We start from the raw sequence: 17841 nt of genomic DNA on the forward strand, positions 1-17841 counted from the left end.
ATGGAATGGATGGATTTTTAACAAGCTTCTACTCAAATAAATTTCAATAGCTGCATTTGTTTCCTCCTGTTTTTGTATAATAAAATATATCCACAAAAAAATATATACAAGAAAAATCACTCCATTAGCCGCATCAATTTTTATCAAACATGGAGTTACATTTCCTGAGTAAAGAAAAACACTCAGACTAAGACATTTCAGAGACTTAACCCCCCTCCCCCTCCCCCAAAAAAATAAAAATAAAAAACTGATAGCTAAACTGCAAAATTACTATGGACACATCATCACGTGAAATAAAAACAGCGGCGAATCATCACTGGAGTAAAATTTAAAAAAAGAATGAGTAGATCTTCTCAGACCAACTCAGGAATGGGCTATCGTTATGAACTTATAATCTAATGATCGACTTTTTATAACCAACCAGGTGACCATCAAGCCATGTTGCTCAACACTTGAATTCATGTACAGTTTCGGTGCTTTCGCTGAAGCTTACAAGCAAGTTTGATGAAAGAGGCTGGCAACTTCAGCAACTGCAGGGTTTGAATTTGCAATGATGTAGCACCACAATGTGAACTTGTACTTTACAGAAAGCACATCTTACAATATGATAATCCAATTTCTAACATTCTCATCTAGCAATGATTTTCTGCCATGGAGCCATCAAAAGTGTAGTGTGGGCAAATGAACAGTCAGATCTCTGTTCATCAGTCTGCTCTCAATTTCAAAATCTCCTTCGCTGTCCTCTGCCTAAAATATGGCATATCATCCTATTGCCAAAAAAACAATCAAATCAACCTCAGTTACGCTTAAAATTTGAAAAATAGACGTGACATAACAAGGTGACTTGCAAGCGCTCTACTCATTCCTTGAGGAAAGTTCAATTTTGGAGGACACTAAGTACATTTCCACACAAAAATTGAAGTGAACTGCTACACAGTGGCCAAGGAAAGGAAGGAAATGTGATGACTTTTATGTTAATATGACAGATGAGAAAACACTTTTCAAAACAAGGGTAAACAATAATAAGCTCACTTTTTGAAAATGTATCCGAGGAAAGCCCAATTTAACACGCAGGAATATGATGCAGATGAATCATAATAAATTATGTCATTATCTTTGTAGCAATTAAATATACAGTACTGTGTATACCACTAGGCCGATGTCAGGCACAGACAAGATGAAAAGCAGGCAAATATGGAGCTTCTTTTATAAGCTACACTGAAGTGTTTACCTGGCTAAAGCAAAGTCCAATATCCCTGCTATAGAAGTCGGCATATTTAATCATGAACACACCACAATCAAACCTGTCCACGAGCAATTTATTATAATAATAAAAAAAATTACATTATTCATCAACTAAGTAAAAAAATAATCTTGTTTCGTTATATGTGCACAGAGCCACAAAGTTTCAGAGGTTTATACAGCAAAGCTTTTACCCTATTTCTACTGTACCTTCACCAATAGCATAACACCATGCAAAATATTGATGATGAAAAAACAGAATAACAGATATCTGAGTATACTAACGGTATGGGGGGACAAGGGAGGACTACTTTCGACAGATTAATTCAAGAATTGCTAGTTCAATTTCACATTAGTTCAGCTATATCAATTTGTTCTCTTATATGCCAATATATATTCAAGCTTTCACATTCACATTCACATTCACAATCACAAAAACTAAGATACTTCAAAGTTTCACAAGTTACCCATTTAACTGCTCTGGAAGTTCTGTGACGAATTCTTTCTCCCATGAGTTAAGATCAATATCCTTTCCAGACTTGTCCTTCACCTCATCCATAAAATACTTGGCCTACATTTATAACTTCAAAAAGAGTCATACCATAGTAAAAAACTACAGAAACCAGAAAAAACTATGAACAAATCGATACATTACGTAGCTTAAATGCCACGTACATGGGATGCAATCCTCAGAGAGCAACCGAAGACTATAGCTCCAAAATGATGATGTAACATAAATGGATTATTTTCCCCGCAAATTGGATGGATACTGTTAGGAGTAAAGGCTCGAGACTAATGAACAAGAAGATAAACGAAAAAGGGAAGGAACTCAATATAACTAATCAAACTGGAACAAGAAATAATCCTCACGAAGGAGGCCACGGCTACGCCGTCTAAATTCTTATCTCTCCAAAAGATCGTTTTCACCACTTAAGAGCCTCAATATATAGACTTACAAAATGAGAGAAATCTGCAACAACTTAATTCAAAATTCAAATCTAACAACTAACTAATTAAAGAAGTAAATTAATAAATAATATCTAATCAAATCCTAACTAACACTGACTAAGTATGCATATCTTCTGTATCAGATACTGCTCCACTCTCAAAAGGGTTACTTTATAAATTACAGTATTGTGATCTTACACACAGTTCCTCCTCTCCCCCACCGAAAAAAAGAAAAATAGATTAGACGAGTCCTGACCTAAGTAGTAGAATGAGGGAGTGTGATGAATGCAATTAAGACTGCAAGACTTCTTAATTATATATACAGTGAATAAAATATATAGAAACAGATTTTGCGGAAAAAGTTAAACATAAATATGAGAAAATACAAATATGCATAATAGCTTTCATGATATATATTCAATAGGTGCAACAACCAGAGTTCAATTTTACAACTCCCATCTATTTTCCACCTTTAATGCATCAATTAATTCATTTCCCCCTTCTCCCTCCTTCCTTTCTCTCCTTATTTTTCCCATAACTGCTACTTACAAACGTCAAAGCTATTTTGAGACAGTGATATAACAGATATATAATACAAGAGAGTAAAAAATATCCCACATATGCATGCATAATAGATCTAGCATGAACTACAGACAGCTGAACTTGTAGAAAAACGAAAATAAGCTATAAACTAACATACAGAAATTAAGTTCAGCCAGCTCAATAAGGAATTAAGTATACCAGTGCATTCAGAACTTGATAATCATGACCACCAAGCGAATCAAGATACTGAAACTTTTCATCCTTTTTGTTGATAACTGCCAGACACCAATGGACTTCTTTGTGGATAGGCACAAAAATCTAAGAAAATTAAGCAACAGCACCACGAATGAATTAATTCAAAGGGATAAGTAGAGACTTTGACAAATAAAAGCTTATAATGAAATGAAAATTCCAGAAACATACTTTGTCACACTCTAAAAGACTATATCCGAGCTTTTTCTGTGTAGTCCATCTTCGAACTGATTGAAAATTGTAGCCACCCCGACCATTGAGCTGAGAAAGCACCAAGTGACAATACAAGGCTTTAGATAATTAGACTTAGAATAACACTTCTAAATGTTAAGGGCAGTAAGTGTAATCTTCTCGTATGGAAGAGAAACTATAACGTGTATTAGGTATGTCAAGCTAACAATTTAATAAATGGGACATGGTGCTAAAGAATGGATCCATGAGCGATGAGCAAACCTTCTTGTAGAAGAAGGTATTAAAGAAATGGCACTTCAGAAACTTCTCTGGCGCCCGATTTTCCCTTTCTTTCAACAGCCCAAGATACACATTAATGACCTGCAATACAAGAATATATTTAATCACAGCCTCGGCGTATCTCCACCAAATCTTATGAAATTCATGCAAAAAAATACAGAAAAATCACTTCATCATTAAGCCATGCTCTGGGCCTCAAACACTGTAGTATTTCTCCAGAAATATCAATGCCTGAATTCGCATGAGTGGCCAAAACTTTTCTCCTGCAAATACCGAACAAAGATAAGATTCTACTAAAAAGCACATGAAAGACATCCATTTCAATAGAAGAGGAATAACAACCTGTAGGAATTAGACAAGGCACAAGAAACCTCATCCTTTTCGTCATGAGTAAGAGGCACGAAGCACTCCTCAGTCACATCCTACAAATAAGTACAACCTAATTAAAAACATATGACTAAAAATGCAATTTCACAAATGATAGAACAGTAAAACCAAAGCCCACCTTCTTAATAGGCTCTTCTTTCTTTGGAGGCCACAATAACTGCAACCCTTGAGCCCTCTTTTCTTGTAAATCTATATTAAAACTTATGTGGGCAAGCTTAGCATCGCTTTTCTTTATACTATCATACCATCTCTTATACAGTGGCACCTCCGAATCATCAGTCATTGGGTCCAACAACGACAATCCATTATTCTTCAAATCATCAACCTTTCCCGCATTGCTAACATCAGTGACCACAGAAGAATCTAAAGACCGCACTTCTTTCTCCACAACCCATTCTCCCCCGTTCCACCTTCTATCCTGGGAATCCACAATCTCCACCTCTTCTATGCTAGAATCACTAGAGACAGCATCAAAATCCTGGTCTTCGCTGCTATCAAGCTCAATCACCTCCTTCTCTTTCTGTTTCACTGGAACGATATGCCTGATAGATCTCAATGCCGAATCCTTCAGTTTTTCCAAGTTTAGAAGCCGCGAGAGAAAACTAAATTTCCCCATTTGATCAGATGGGGATTCCCTAGAACCAACAGCAGCAGATACAGTATTCTTAGAAGAAGAACTTCCAAATCTATGGTTAACTGGGGCGTGAACTTTTCTCGGAAACCCCAATTTCCTATCCGGATACTGAGCAATTCTGGCAGCAAACGAGTTCGCCGCCGCCGCACGATTAGTATCCGCCGTAGTTTGACTCATAGAAGCTGAAAGCTTCGGTTTTTTGGAGATGTGGCCGTGCGATTGATCAAACAAAAGGTTTTTGAAGTAATCGTCTCCTCGCTTCCTGTTGCTGGTTAGAGCCCCCATTATCCAAGCAACTACTCAGGTGAAAACCCCAGCCGTTGAATCATCGAAACGTTCGATATTTTGCGGTAAAATCGGCGTGAGGCTTTTGAATTTGGGAAAAAGGGGTATGCACGAGATGAGATTGATCGGAAAATTGTCGCGGATTTGAGGCGAATTAGGGTTTTTGAGGGAGAGGTCGCTGACGAGCAACTAATTTCAAGAATTTGAGAGCAATCGACGAAGGATTAGGCTTATGGAAATAGCTACGAAAAGGGATTTCGAATTCTAAACGTGAGTGTTAATTTCTCTGAGAATGATTCGTAAAACATAAATATTGATATTGCATTCAGATGAAGTAAATTCATCGCCTTTTCTGTTGCTACAGTTTATTTATTTAAAATCACAATTAAAATCAAGATTAAATTACTTCGTACTCATATTTAAAAATAATACTTGTCACGACCGCACTTCCTAAGGATCGAAAGCACGGTGGGTCGCGACTAATGGGGGAATTAAGAAGCAAGGAAGAAGGGGGAAAACAATCAAAAGGGGTACAACATGCAGATCAACAGTCGAAACTTCATTATCAAATCATAGTTTTAGATCACGAAGCAACATAGTTCGAATGAAAATAGTCCAACGGATTAAAGAAAAACATAGGAGTTCGTAAAACTTAGAGTAGCGGAAGCATTTAAGAGTTAGCTACTACTATGTATGAAGACACAATAGCAACCGGAACGTTTATTGAATATGGTCTCGGTCCAATGCTCAACATCCTCCGTCTCCCGTCCACGCTCAACCTGCACATAGGGAAAACACATGCAGGGGCTGAGTACTTGATGCACTCAGTGAACTCATGCCCGAAATACATTTTATCGATAAAGTTATGTCAGCCATCATTGAGTGAAACTCGGGTTTTACTTTAAAAGGGCCGAGAAACACTAAAATCATTCCTTAAATAAAAAAAATAGTGTCCGCGCGGACAATGTCATCGTCATCCTCCATCATATAACATATCTGAACCATCATGTGAAACGAGAATGTGGCCACAAACTCGATCATTGGACCGACCGACCCAAAGGACAGCTCACGATCTCCATCAGTGCACTAGCCTAAGTAGGGCTTAGACCCTAGTTAGACCCGAATTCGTTAACCATCAAAGTCTAGTAGAACATTATTCTAGTAGATAGTCAGATAGGCAATTCAAAACATAAAATACGGCATGACATAACATTCAAACCACCCTTATCTCACCATATACATATCATTGCAAATAAAGGAGTTTAAGTAATAAAGCCCACCTCAAAACTTAGAATTTCCTTAAATAGCTTCTCGATCCAACTTTAGCGGACGTGCGAACCACCTCAAAAGGATTGAACTTGGTTGTGGAGAAAACAAAAATGGTAGCAATTCCTTCCACTTCTTTCTCCTCTCGGCTCTCTCTCTCTCTCAATTTGCTTGTTGTAAATTGTATTGTGAGGTGTTAGAGGAGATGATACATGAATGATTAATGTGTGACCTTTGATTTGTAGAATTAATTGAGGGAGATGGAAGGTAAAGAAGTTGAAAATGGAGAGTCTCATGGTGGAAGAAAAAGAAGAAGAAAGGTGTTGGGTTTGCTCCCACATTTTTGGAATTGAATTAGGCTCCCCCACTTTAATTAAATTTGTTTTGGGCTCATTTAGTTACAAAGCCCAAATTTGTATAATTATTTATTTGTTAGACTTTTTGATTGTTATGGCCCAAAGTCATTTTTTTCTTATAAGAATATTGGACTCAAATTTTTATTTGAGAAGCCCAAGTATATATATACTTTACATTCTCGCATTCTTTTCTATTAATTAAAATTCACAGAAACTTTAATTAATTTCGTCATTTTGTTTCCAACAAAGATTAAAATCGCACAACGCAACAATTAATATTTGGTGTTGTTCCAAATATAAATTCTTCAACCGTTTCTCGATTTATGCGCGCCAAGCACTATAAAATCCATCTCAACCATCTCATCCAATCATGCCAAGGATAGCAATATCAACATCATTACGTCAACGAGACTTTCAAACACGTCTCCTAAAAAAAACTCCACACTTAATTAAAAGGGACGTCTCATTCTACATCAAAACACATAAATACTATACTTCATTCCAAAGAAAGATTAACGAGAAGCATAGCATGACGATAAAATTTTATTAATTATCTCATGACATATATTACTTTAGTACTTAAAAAGTACGGGTGTTACATTCTACCCACCTTAACAGAAATTTCGTCCCGAAATTTACTCATCTCTAACGAACAACTCCGGGTATTTCTCTTTCATTTTATCCTCGAGTTCCCAAGTAGCCTCCTCGTGACCATGATGTTTCCAAAGCACTTTCACGGACACAATTGATTTATTTCTCAATTCTTGCACTTTCCTGTCCAGAATAGCTTCGGGCTTCTCCTCATAACTCAAGTCGGGATTCAAAATCATTTCCTCTTGGTGAACCACGTGTTTGGGATCGAACACGTACTTTCTTAATTGCGACACATGGAAAACGTTATGTACGGTCCCAAAACTCGGTGGTAGTGCCAACCTATACGCTACGGGTCCCACCTTCTCAAGAATTTTATAAGGCCATACGTAACGTGGCTTCAACTTACCCTTTACGCCAAACCTCGTTATCCCTTTCGACGGAGATACTTTCAAAAACACTTTGTCTCCAGCGTTGAATTATAAATCGGTACGCCGGACATCAGCATATGACTTCTGTCTGTCTTGAGCTTCTTTTATCCTTTGACGAATTTGTCAAACAATCTCAATCATTTCTTCTACCGAATCTGGCCCAAGTATTCTTCTTTCACCAACCTCATCCCAGTAGAGTGGTGATCTACATTTCCTCCCATACAATGCTTCATATGGGGCCATATTTATCGTTGCCTGGAAACTGTTGTTGTAGGCGAACTCGATTAACGGCAATACGACTTCCCAATTTTCACCTCTGTCCAGAACTACGGCTCTCAACATATCCTCGAGAGTCTGGATCGTTCTCTCGGACTGTCCGTCGGTTTGTGGATGAAAAGCAGTACTAAAATTTAATCGAGTACCAAGCTCTCGTTGCAGACTTATCCAAAATCTCGAAGTGAATCTTGTGTCTCGGTCTGACGTGATTGTTATTGGCACTCCATGTAGCCGAATAATTTCTTTCACATAAATTCGGGCTAGCTTGTCGGATCCATGAGTTATAGGAATAGGTATAAAATGTGCACTTTTTGTGAGGCTGTCTATGATTACCCAGATGGCAGTATTCCCTTATCGAGTTTTTGGTAAACCCGTCACGAAATCCATGGCGATGTGTTCTCATTTCCATTCCGGAATTTCTAGCGGTTGCAACTTCCCGTAAGGTCGTTGATGCAGAGCTTTTACTTGTTGGCAAGCCAAGCATTTCTCCACAAACAAAGTTATGTCCCTCTTCATCCCATCCCACTAGAATGATCCTTTCAGATCATGGTACATCTTTGTACTTCCAGGATGAGCGGTGTATGGAGTCTCGTGTGCCTCAATCAAAATTTCATTTCGAAGTCCTTCGTCATTCGGCACACATAGTCTTCCCTCGTAGGTGAGGACATTGTCAGCCTCTTCTCGGAACTTCTCTTGCTCGTCTTTCCTCACCTTTAGTCGAACCTTCTCCAAATCTTTATCATTTCTTTGACCTTCTCTTATCCTCGTTCGCAAGTCGGGTACGATTACCAAGGTGTCGATTTTTCCTTTTACGGTCTCCGAAGCTCTCACCACTTCCAACCGCATCTTGTTAAATTCGCGAATCAAATCTTTTTGTGAGAAAGGTAGCCAATTGTGGTTGGGCTTTCGGGCTTAGTGCATCTGCCACTACATTTGCTTTGCCCGGATGATAGTTAATGCCACAGTCATAATCCTTGACTAGCTCGAGCCATCTGCGTTGCCTCATGTTCAAGTCCTTCTGCTCAAAGAAGTATTTTAGGCTCTTGTGATCAGTAAAAATCTCACACCGAACTCCGTAGAGATGGTGCCTCCAAATCGTCAAAGCATGCACAACGGCTACTAATTCCAAATCATGATTGGGGTAGTTTAGCTCTTGTGGCCTCAATTGACGCGAAGCATAGGCAATCACCTTACCGTTCTGCATCAGTACACACCCAAGTCCAACCTTAGACGCGTCAGTGTAATACACATAGTCTATTCCCGGTTCTGGCACGGCTAGAATAGGTGCAGTGGTCAACTTCTCCTTTAACAACTCAAAACTAGTCTCACACTCAGGCGTCCAATTGACCTTAACCCCTTTCTTCAGTTGCTGGGTCATCGGTCTTGCAATTTTGGAAAATCCTTCGATGAATCTTCGGTAGTATCCTACCAGACCCAGGAAACTTCGAATCTCATTTGGGGTCTTTGGCGTTTTCCACTGTTGTACGGCCTCCACCTTTGCAGGGTCAACTCGAATCCCTTCGGTCGTCACAATATGCCCCAAAAAGTTCACTTCCTTTAGCCAGAAATCACACTTACTAAACTTGGCGCATAGTTTCTCTGTTCTCAGTGTCTCTAGAGTGATCCTTAGATGTTCCTCATGTTCTTTTTCATTTTTCGAGTAAACTAGCACATCATCTATGAACACCAAGACTAACTTGTCCAAGTATAGGTGGAATACTCGATTCATTAAGTCCATGAATACCGCAGGTGCATTTGTTAGTCCAAACGGCATTACTACAAACTCATAATGCCCATATCATGTTCGGAACGCCGTCTTGGGTATATCTTCTCTTCGTACTTTCAATTGGTGATATCCCGACCTTAAATCCATTTTCGAAAAAACCCCTGCTCCCCTGAGCTGGTCAAACAGGTCATCTATTCTCGGCAGAGGATACTTGTTCTTGAGAGTCAATTTGTTCAATTCCCGATAGTCTATGCACATTCTCAGCGTTCCGTCCTTCTTCTTCACAAATAGCACAGGTGCTCCCCAAGGCGATACGCTGGGTCTGATGAAACCCAAGTCCAACAGTTCTTATAACTGAATTTTGAGTTCTTCCAACTCTTTAGGTGCCATCCTATAAGGTGCCTTTGATACTGGTGCGGCTCCTGGTTCTAGGTCGATAGTAAACTCCAACTGTCTATCAGGCGGCGGTCCTGACAAAGCGTCGGGAAAAACGTCTGGGAACTCACGTACTACAACCACATCTTCAACTTTTCTTTCTTTCTTGTCATGCCCTTGCAGGTAAACAAGATAGGCATGATGCCCCTTTCTAATCATCGTAGTTGCTTGAAGTGCCGAGATTACCCAAGTCCGTTGATTTGTTGGAATCTCGTGGAAGGTAGTGGGCTCCTTTCCCGGGTTTTGTAACGAAATTTGCCTTTCTTGGCAGCTAATAGTGGCATAGTTTTCAGCTAGCCAATCCATCCCCAGAATAATGTCAACGTTTTCCATTGGCATAACATGTAGGTTATGAGCTACTAAGCTAAGTTCTCCCACCACAAATTCTATGTTCGAGCAAGATTGTGAAATGTCTATAAGGCCTCCTACTGGTGAGTTCACATTCATCTTATGTTCAAGTTCATCAATAGGAAGTTTTAAAGCATCCACGCAGGAGTGGGATATAAAGGAGTGCGATGCACCCGTATCAAACAGAACAGCAACATGCATGTCAAGTAGTGTTCCCATACCTGCCAGATTATCCTGTTTTGGATCTCCCTGTGTGGCTTTAGCTTGCTTGCGTCCCAAAGCATAGGCCCTAGCCTGTGTGGGATATGGTTGGCGACGCTGTTGCGGCTGCTGAGGTGGTGTAGGGTTCCCTCGAGGCCCATTTGGTGTTCCCCCGACTCCAACATTGTTGTTGCTCGGGCACTCTTTGACAAAGTGTCCAACTCCACCACATTTGTAGCCTACATTAGTCCCGATCCTGCATTCCCCCAAATGATTCTTTTGGCACTTGGCGCAGGGAGGTGCTCTCTGACGGTACTCTCCACCTTGGTATGGAGTAGTTTGCTTTCCCTTGCCCCGTGCAGAGTTTGGGGTACCTTGGAACCTCTTGTTGTCAAAGGATTCTCGGTTCTCGTCCCACTTTCTCTTATCCCGAAAATTTTGTTGTGGTGTAGGTGGTGTTGGGGTAGTAGGCGTTGCTGTCTTTTCTCGTGGCATTGCCTCATCCACATCCAACGCACGAGACAGTGACTCGGCATACGAGAGCCTTCCACGGCATGCCAAAGCCATTCTTATTTCGTGCCTCAGACTAGCACAAAATTTCTCCGCCATTTTCTCGTCGGTATTCACTTGCTCTGGTTCATATCGAGACATGTTGCGTAGGGCACGGTCATATTCAGTCACTGTCATCCGTCCTTGCTTCAGATTGTAGAATTCGGCCTCCTTAGCCTTACGGTAACTCCTCGGGATGTATTTATCATATAGTTCCTCCTTGAAGTTTTCCCAAGTTAGGGCGTCTAGTTGTTCACGCGTCATCGTTCGCTGCTTGGTCTCCCACCAAAATTTGGCGGACCCAGTGAGCTGGTAGGTCACGCATGATAGGCGCTCCTGATCAGTGCACCTTAGGAATTTGAATATGCGCTCTATGGCACGAATCCATTCCATCAAACACGGAAGGGGGCTCTTTTCGAAATTCTTTTTGGATGTTTCGTTCTGGTGGTGGTGGTGGTTGTCCTTTGGGTCTTACACTACTTTGGGTTTCATTGCTGGCCTCGTTTTCGTGATGAACTGCTGCGCGTCTGGGAGGCATTCTGTTTAACACACGCATTAGTATAATTGTCCGAATTTACCCATCACCACACCACACCACACAACCTTTCCAAAAGAAATTTCACATGTTTTCCATACACATCAAAGTAAACACGAGCAAAACAATAAAGCAATGATAATTTCATAACTTAAAACAAGTACGTGTTTCAACAAGGTCTTTGCAACAAGTACAACCGAAAAACTCAAAAGAAATTATTACGTAGTTCGTTAAAACAAAACATCCATAAAACTAAGAAAAACAGAAAGAGGAACTCTACTCCTCGGGTGCTCTCTCAACATTCGCCACACCCTCGTTTTCATCTTCAATCTCCCTTTCAAGGGGTTCTTCATCCTCGTTCGGGTCATCCTCTTCTTCTATGGGATCTTCCTCATCTTTAAGAGGATCTTCCTCCTCCTCTTCTTCATCGTTCTCTCTCACATATGTAGCTACGTCGATATGCTTATCGACAACAAGGACTTCCGTCGCAAGAGGTGCAGAAGTGCTCATCCCAAGCCTCATTCTCTTGGGAAAGTTTGGCTGCGGCGTCTCACTCTCGTATCGACCCCCGCTGTAGGGGCTGAGACGCAATGAGGATGCCTCCTTCTTAGGTGGGGCATAGGGCGGCGGTCCGTCACGAGCATCAACTAAGGCTTCCAAAAGAACCTTCACGAAACCATGCATATCTCCTTGCACACTATAGTCGGGGAGCCTATGCCAAAGGTATGGCCGCGAGGCATCATCGGCCCACCTATTCCAAGGCGTCGGTAAACCATCAATCAACCTCTTTATGCCCTCGTAGTGTTTCACACCACACCCATGAGCATCCCTCCATAGTGCAGAGTAGTCGGAAATGTACGACATCAAAGGGGCTCTCTCGTCTCTCTCGAACCCCCGGTACATTTCCACAGCTCGCAGCCCATTCTTGACGTACCTGTCCCTTAGCGGTGTGTGAATCATAATCGTCATCTACATGAAAGTAAGTTTCCTTAGTAACGAATCGAATAAAAGAAACAAAACATGGTAGAGAAGGATATATACGCGTAGAGAACGTCATACGTGCTACCATGAGTATACCTGCCGGTTACCATAGGAAAAGGGTCATAACGATTCTTTCTTTTAAAGTTATCATCTAAGGATAAATGTTTCGTGTATTAGGAACGTAGTGACTCGCAATCTCGTCAATCTTTCGATCTAGTGCAAGTCGCGCTTCACAAGGTTATCCTTGTCTCGTCATCTCATCATCCCTTGGGATTCGCTCTCTCCTATGCCCCATTTGTTTCATCGATACATATATCGTCTTTAAACGAAAGTAATTCGCGCGTATGACTAGCCTACATCTAAGGCATTTGAAGTCTACATCTCAAACATATCCCATTCATCTTCACATCCAACATGCCTCGTTTCAAAACATTTTACCTTGCTGAGCGCGGCGAGACGGAATGTTGAGCCTTCAATGAAAACTCTTTTAGTCTGGCGAAACGAGTCTAGACTAGAATGAATAAAAGACTCTCGGTCCAGAGCGGAAGGAAAATTTGCTCTGATACCATTCTGTCACGACCGCACTTCCTAAGGATAGAAAGCACGGTGGGTGGCGACTAATGGGGGAATTAAGAAGCAAGGAAGAAGGGGGAAAACAATCAAAAGGGGTACAACATGCAGATCAACAGTCGAAACTTCATTATCAAATCATAGTTTTAGATCACGAAGCAACATAGTTCGAATGAAAATAGTCCAACGGATTAAAGAAAAACATAGGAGTTCGTAAAACTTAGAGTAGCGGAAGCATTTAAGAGTTAGCTACTACTATGTATGAAGACACAATAGCAACCGGAACGTTTATTGAATATGGTCTCGGTCCAATGCTCAACATCCTCCGTCTCCCGTCCACGCTCAACCTGCACATAGGGAAAACACATGCAGGGGCTGAGTACTTGATGCACTCAGTGAACTCATGCCCGAAATACATTTTATCGATAAAGTTATGTCAGCCATCATTGAGTGAAACTCGGGTTTTACTTTAAAAGGGCCGAGAAACACTAAAATCATTCCTTAAATAAAAAAAATAGTGTCCGCGCGGACAATGTCATCGTCATCCTCCATCATATACCATATCTGAACCATCATGTGAAACGAGAATGTGGCCACAAACTCGATCACTGGACCGGCCGACCCAAAGGACGGCTCACGATCCCCATCAGTGCACTAGCCTAAGTAGGGCTTAGACCCTAGTTATACCCGAATTCGTTAACCATCAAAGTCTAGTAGAATATTATTCTAGTAGAATTTCCTTAAATAGCTTCTCGATCCAACTTTAGCGGACGTGCGAACCACCTCAAAGGATGTAACTTGGTTGTGGAGAAAACAAAAATGGTAGCAATTCCTTCCACTTCTTTCTCCTCTTGGCTCTCTTTCTCTCTCTCTCTCTCTCTCAATTTGCTTGTTGTAAATTGTATTGTGAGGTGTTAGAGGAGAGGATACATGAAGGATTAATGTGTGGCCTTTGATTTGTAGAATTAATTGAGGGAGATGGAAGGTGAAGAAGTTGAAAATGGAGAGTCTCATGGTGGAAGAATCGGCCAAGAATGAAGAAAAAGAAGAAGAAGAAGAAAGGTGTTGGGCTTGCTCCCATATTTTTGGAATTGAATTGGGCTCCCCTACTTTAATTAAATTTGTTTTGGGCTCATTTAGTTACAAAACCCAAATTTGTATAATTATTTATTTGTTAGACTTTTTGATTGTTATAGCCCAAAGCCATTTTTTTCTTATAAGAATATTGGACTCAAATTTTTATTTGAGAAGCCCAAGTATATATATACTTTACATTCTCGCATTCTTTTCTATTAATTAAAATTCACGGAAACTTTAATTAATTTCATCATCTTGTTTCCAACAAAGATTAAAATCGTCCAACGCAACAATTAATATTTGTTGTTGTTCCAAATATAAATTCCTCAATCGTCCAACGCAACAATTAAAATCATCCAAGCACTATAAAATCCATCTCAACCATCTCATCCAATCATGCCAAGGATAGCAATATCAACATCATTACGTCAACGAGACTTTCAAACACGTCTCCTAAAAAAAACTCCACACTTAATTAAAAGGGACGTCTCATTCCACATCAAAACACATAAATACTATACTTCATTCCAAAGAAAGATTAACGAGAAGCATAGCATGACGATAAAATTTTATTAATTATCTCATGACATATATTACTTTAGTACTTAAAAAGTACGGGTGTTACAATACTAATGTAGTAAGAAATTAGGTATCATCCGCAATTCCTAAATACCTCATCATAGGTACTCTGTTATTTCTTGAGGGTCAATTAACTAAAAATAAGAAGCCCGTTTATAATCTAAGAACCCTAGGGTTCATGATAGGGGACCCAACCGAGATTGCCATGCAGACGCACAAGGAGGAACCAGCCACGCCATGCAAGGAAGACGAACCGGCAAGAGGGTGAGAGAGAAAGTGGATGACCCCGTCGCAGACAAGGAAGGAACGTTCAAAGAGGAGCGCTTCTAGACCCGCCAAGTTCAAGGATTTCATATATCTCATTAGAATTGCAATCTATTTTATTTCAATGTTTTATTTCAATGTTTTATTTCCTTACTTTTCGAACAATTATTTAGTTTAGCTTTATTAAATCTTTTCCGATTTTCTTCTTGATTCTTTCCCGAATCGTAGAGTTGAATCAACCAGGGTCCGAACTCTATATATAAAGAGTTCATTAGAGAGTAAAAAATTATCGAGGAATAAGAAAAAAAAATCTTATAAACCCTAGTTTTCTTAATCCTAGCTTGCCTCTAGGTTTATCTTTTCCATTTCACATTCACAAAGCAGGTGCTCAATTCTCAACGATGGGACCCCAAGTCCTATCAATTAAACTCTCTTATGCGATCCGAGAAAAAAAAATCAACCAAGGAAACTTATAAAAGAGCTTATAAATATGCTCAGCATAATAGTTTAACGAAATAAATTAAAAAGGAAACAATTCAACAAGGAAAAATAATAAAATAACTAATAACCAATTCTAATGTGATACATAATCTCCATATTTCTCCGGACGACCGTGGGCGTGAACTGAAGTCACCACCATCAGCGCAAGCTCCTCTCGCTCCACTGTCTCGAACTCCTTTGTTCTCTCTTCTTCATCCGCGCATGTTCTTCCCATCACCATGTCTGTCTCCGTAGTATCGGACTCTTCATGGATAGGGGGTAGGCTAGTGGTACCCGTATCATGGTTCTTGAAACGAGGATTTTCGGTCTGCTCACCCCCCCAACAGCCCATCCATTTATTGCACCTCAACCACATAACTCTCAAGGCATGATATCAAATTACTCCCCCCGTCCACGATTTTGTAGTATCACTTTGATGTGCAGGCACGAGTTTTAAAAAATGTAAACGAAAGTGATGAAAAAAGTTAATAGGAGTAGAATGTAGGTCCCACTTTTATATATTAATTAGTTTTATAAGTAGAATGTGGAGCGTGAAGTCCACTACCTAAAATGGGAGCGTGAGACTTTAAATTGTGGACATCCCAAAATTGCAAATTGGGACATTATTTTGTGGAAGGATGAAGTATATTTATGCATATCCTATTCTGCTCGTCTTCATAATTATTAAATATCTCACCCTCAGGTGGCATGTTGTGATATAGTACATCACATCGTGCTCTAGTCTTGCGCTTCTGCCTCTCAAATTTAGTTTGAGTTCGAGGGCATATTAATTTCTACATACATTTCCATAGTAACTCAATATCACTGTTGGTTTCTGGATTACAAGATAGCAAAACCGGGCGTAATACAATCCAAAAGAAGGAATACAGAAGAAAGAACTGAACTGAAATGACAACTTAAAAAATGAAGCAACTAAACCAGTATGGTATGATAGCCGAGTCGAGGAGGCCTCTTCCCGCAAGACGAGATACGCTCGGGTATGCTCTCGGTGGAGAGGGCAGAGCTTCGACAGAAAGACAATGCAGAGAGGGAGAAGCTGACTCTGCGGTGGTATAAAAAGATTAAGTTGGGGCCCGCGGCCCGCGACCACGAGCACGGGCTCGGGCAGGCGGGCGGCGGCGGCGTGCGCGTGTGCGCGCGTGTGAGCTCTTTCACCCATCTTGGTCCACTATAATTATTAAGTAACATAAAGTCACTTAATTTAAACACATTAAAAGATGTATTAATCCTCCAATGTGGGATAATTAACACTAGTTAATTATTCCCTAAGCTCCAACTTCAAGCTTTAATTAAAAGCTAATTATGCCCAACTTTAATCCACTATTTCTCACTCACCGGAAATCGGATTTGAGAAAGTGAATATACTACATTTATCTACGTAAAATATAGATAGACGCTGTGTCATTTAATTTCACAAAATTAAATGTCTCGTCACATTTATTATTTGGTCAAAATCCATTGACCTGACATATTTAATCCATGATTTTTTACAATCACTTCCTAGCTAAACATTAACTTGTCTCTCATTATCTCAACATCACTTCCTAGCAAAATATTAACTGTCTCTCATTATCCGTATCTATGAAATAGAAAAATAAATAATTTGTATCATCTTTAATATTCAAATGCATGGGATGATCTTGACTCAAGTTGTCAACATCTATCGAAATAATAATTATATAACATTCTATATATGTCGAGTGATACATTGCAAGGATTATCATGATACATTGTCACACCACATAAGATTAACACACAGAATGAATATTTGGAATTTTGAAGTTGGTGTAGCGACTCTTGAGCGATGATGCATGGTAATCCACCGACTGCAATCGATCTTTTATCACCCAAAAAAATCTAAAAACTAATGATGCGCAACATCTCAACACCTTTGAATTATGCAATATAAAGTCAAATATAGGTTTCAATTTCACATTTTAAAGATAACATGAAACAAAACACTACATTAACAGCCAAACAAGACAAAAAGAAAACAACCATTTCACAATTTAGACTGTCAATTCGGTTATCAAGTATGGGGTGCTAGAGAGCATTGCAAAGATGATCAAGCTATTGCTTGCAATGTGAAGCTGTCAGCTGAACTTAAATAAAAAGTTAGTAGGAATGAGTTAGTGGAATATGGGTCTACTACCAAAAATGTTATATAGTGAAATGAGACAAATTATGTGGGACAGACCGAAATGAAAAAAATGGGATAAATTATTTGGGACGAAGGGAGTATATGTTTATCTTGTAATACACAGTTTAGAGAATGATTCTAGAGAGTTCGATTGATGTGTATATGTATGAGATCAATGAGCATTTGTCTTTATGCACTGAAATAGTGATATTCCTCTCAAACTATTTTTTAGCAAATCCTGCATTCTACTTTC

At 39.8% G+C, this 17841-nt stretch overlaps 1 protein-coding gene across 4 annotated transcripts; it reads right to left on the reverse strand.

The window, feature by feature from the left end:
- Positions 1-103: 103 nt before the first annotated feature.
- Positions 104-5093, reverse strand: LOC121795952 (ubiquitin-like-specific protease ESD4). Of its 4 annotated transcripts, XM_042194633.1 has the most exons (9): positions 3962-5090; positions 3799-3878; positions 3626-3719; positions 3439-3537; positions 3157-3246; positions 2932-3051; positions 1710-1813; positions 1232-1304; positions 104-767 (listed from the first exon to the last, which is right to left on the reverse strand). In XM_042194633.1, the coding sequence occupies exons 1-9, from the start codon at positions 4760-4762 to the stop codon at positions 705-707; spliced, it is 1524 nt and encodes a 507-aa protein (XP_042050567.1). In that variant the 5' UTR covers positions 4763-5090; the 3' UTR covers positions 104-704. The 4 variants fall into 4 exon arrangements, 3 of the variants coding, with proteins under 3 accessions (XP_042050567.1, XP_042050569.1, XP_042050568.1); XR_006049663.1 differs by lacking the exons at positions 104-767; positions 1232-1304 and adding an exon at positions 1918-2011 and having other exon boundaries at positions 1713-1813; positions 3962-5093; XM_042194635.1 differs by lacking the exons at positions 104-767; positions 1232-1304 and having other exon boundaries at positions 1710-1825; positions 3962-5093.
- Between the last annotated feature and the right edge of the window lie 12748 nt (positions 5094-17841).

This window comes from Salvia splendens, chromosome 3 (genome assembly GCF_004379255.2).
Source record: "Salvia splendens isolate huo1 chromosome 3, SspV2, whole genome shotgun sequence".
NCBI lineage: Eukaryota > Viridiplantae > Streptophyta > Magnoliopsida > Lamiales > Lamiaceae > Salvia > Salvia splendens.

Coding starts and splice junctions, on each gene's coding strand:
- LOC121795952 (XM_042194633.1), bottom strand. CDS start 4,762: ATGGGGGCTCTAACCAGCAACAGGAAGCGAGGAGACGATTACTTCAAA. Junction 3,879..3,961: donor AAGAAGAGCCTATTAAGAAG/GTGGGCTTTGGT, acceptor ACTTATTTGTAG/GATGTGACTGAGGAGTGCTT. Junction 3,247..3,438: donor ATACCTTCTTCTACAAGAAG/GTTTGCTCATCG, acceptor GTGCTTTCTCAG/CTCAATGGTCGGGGTGGCTA.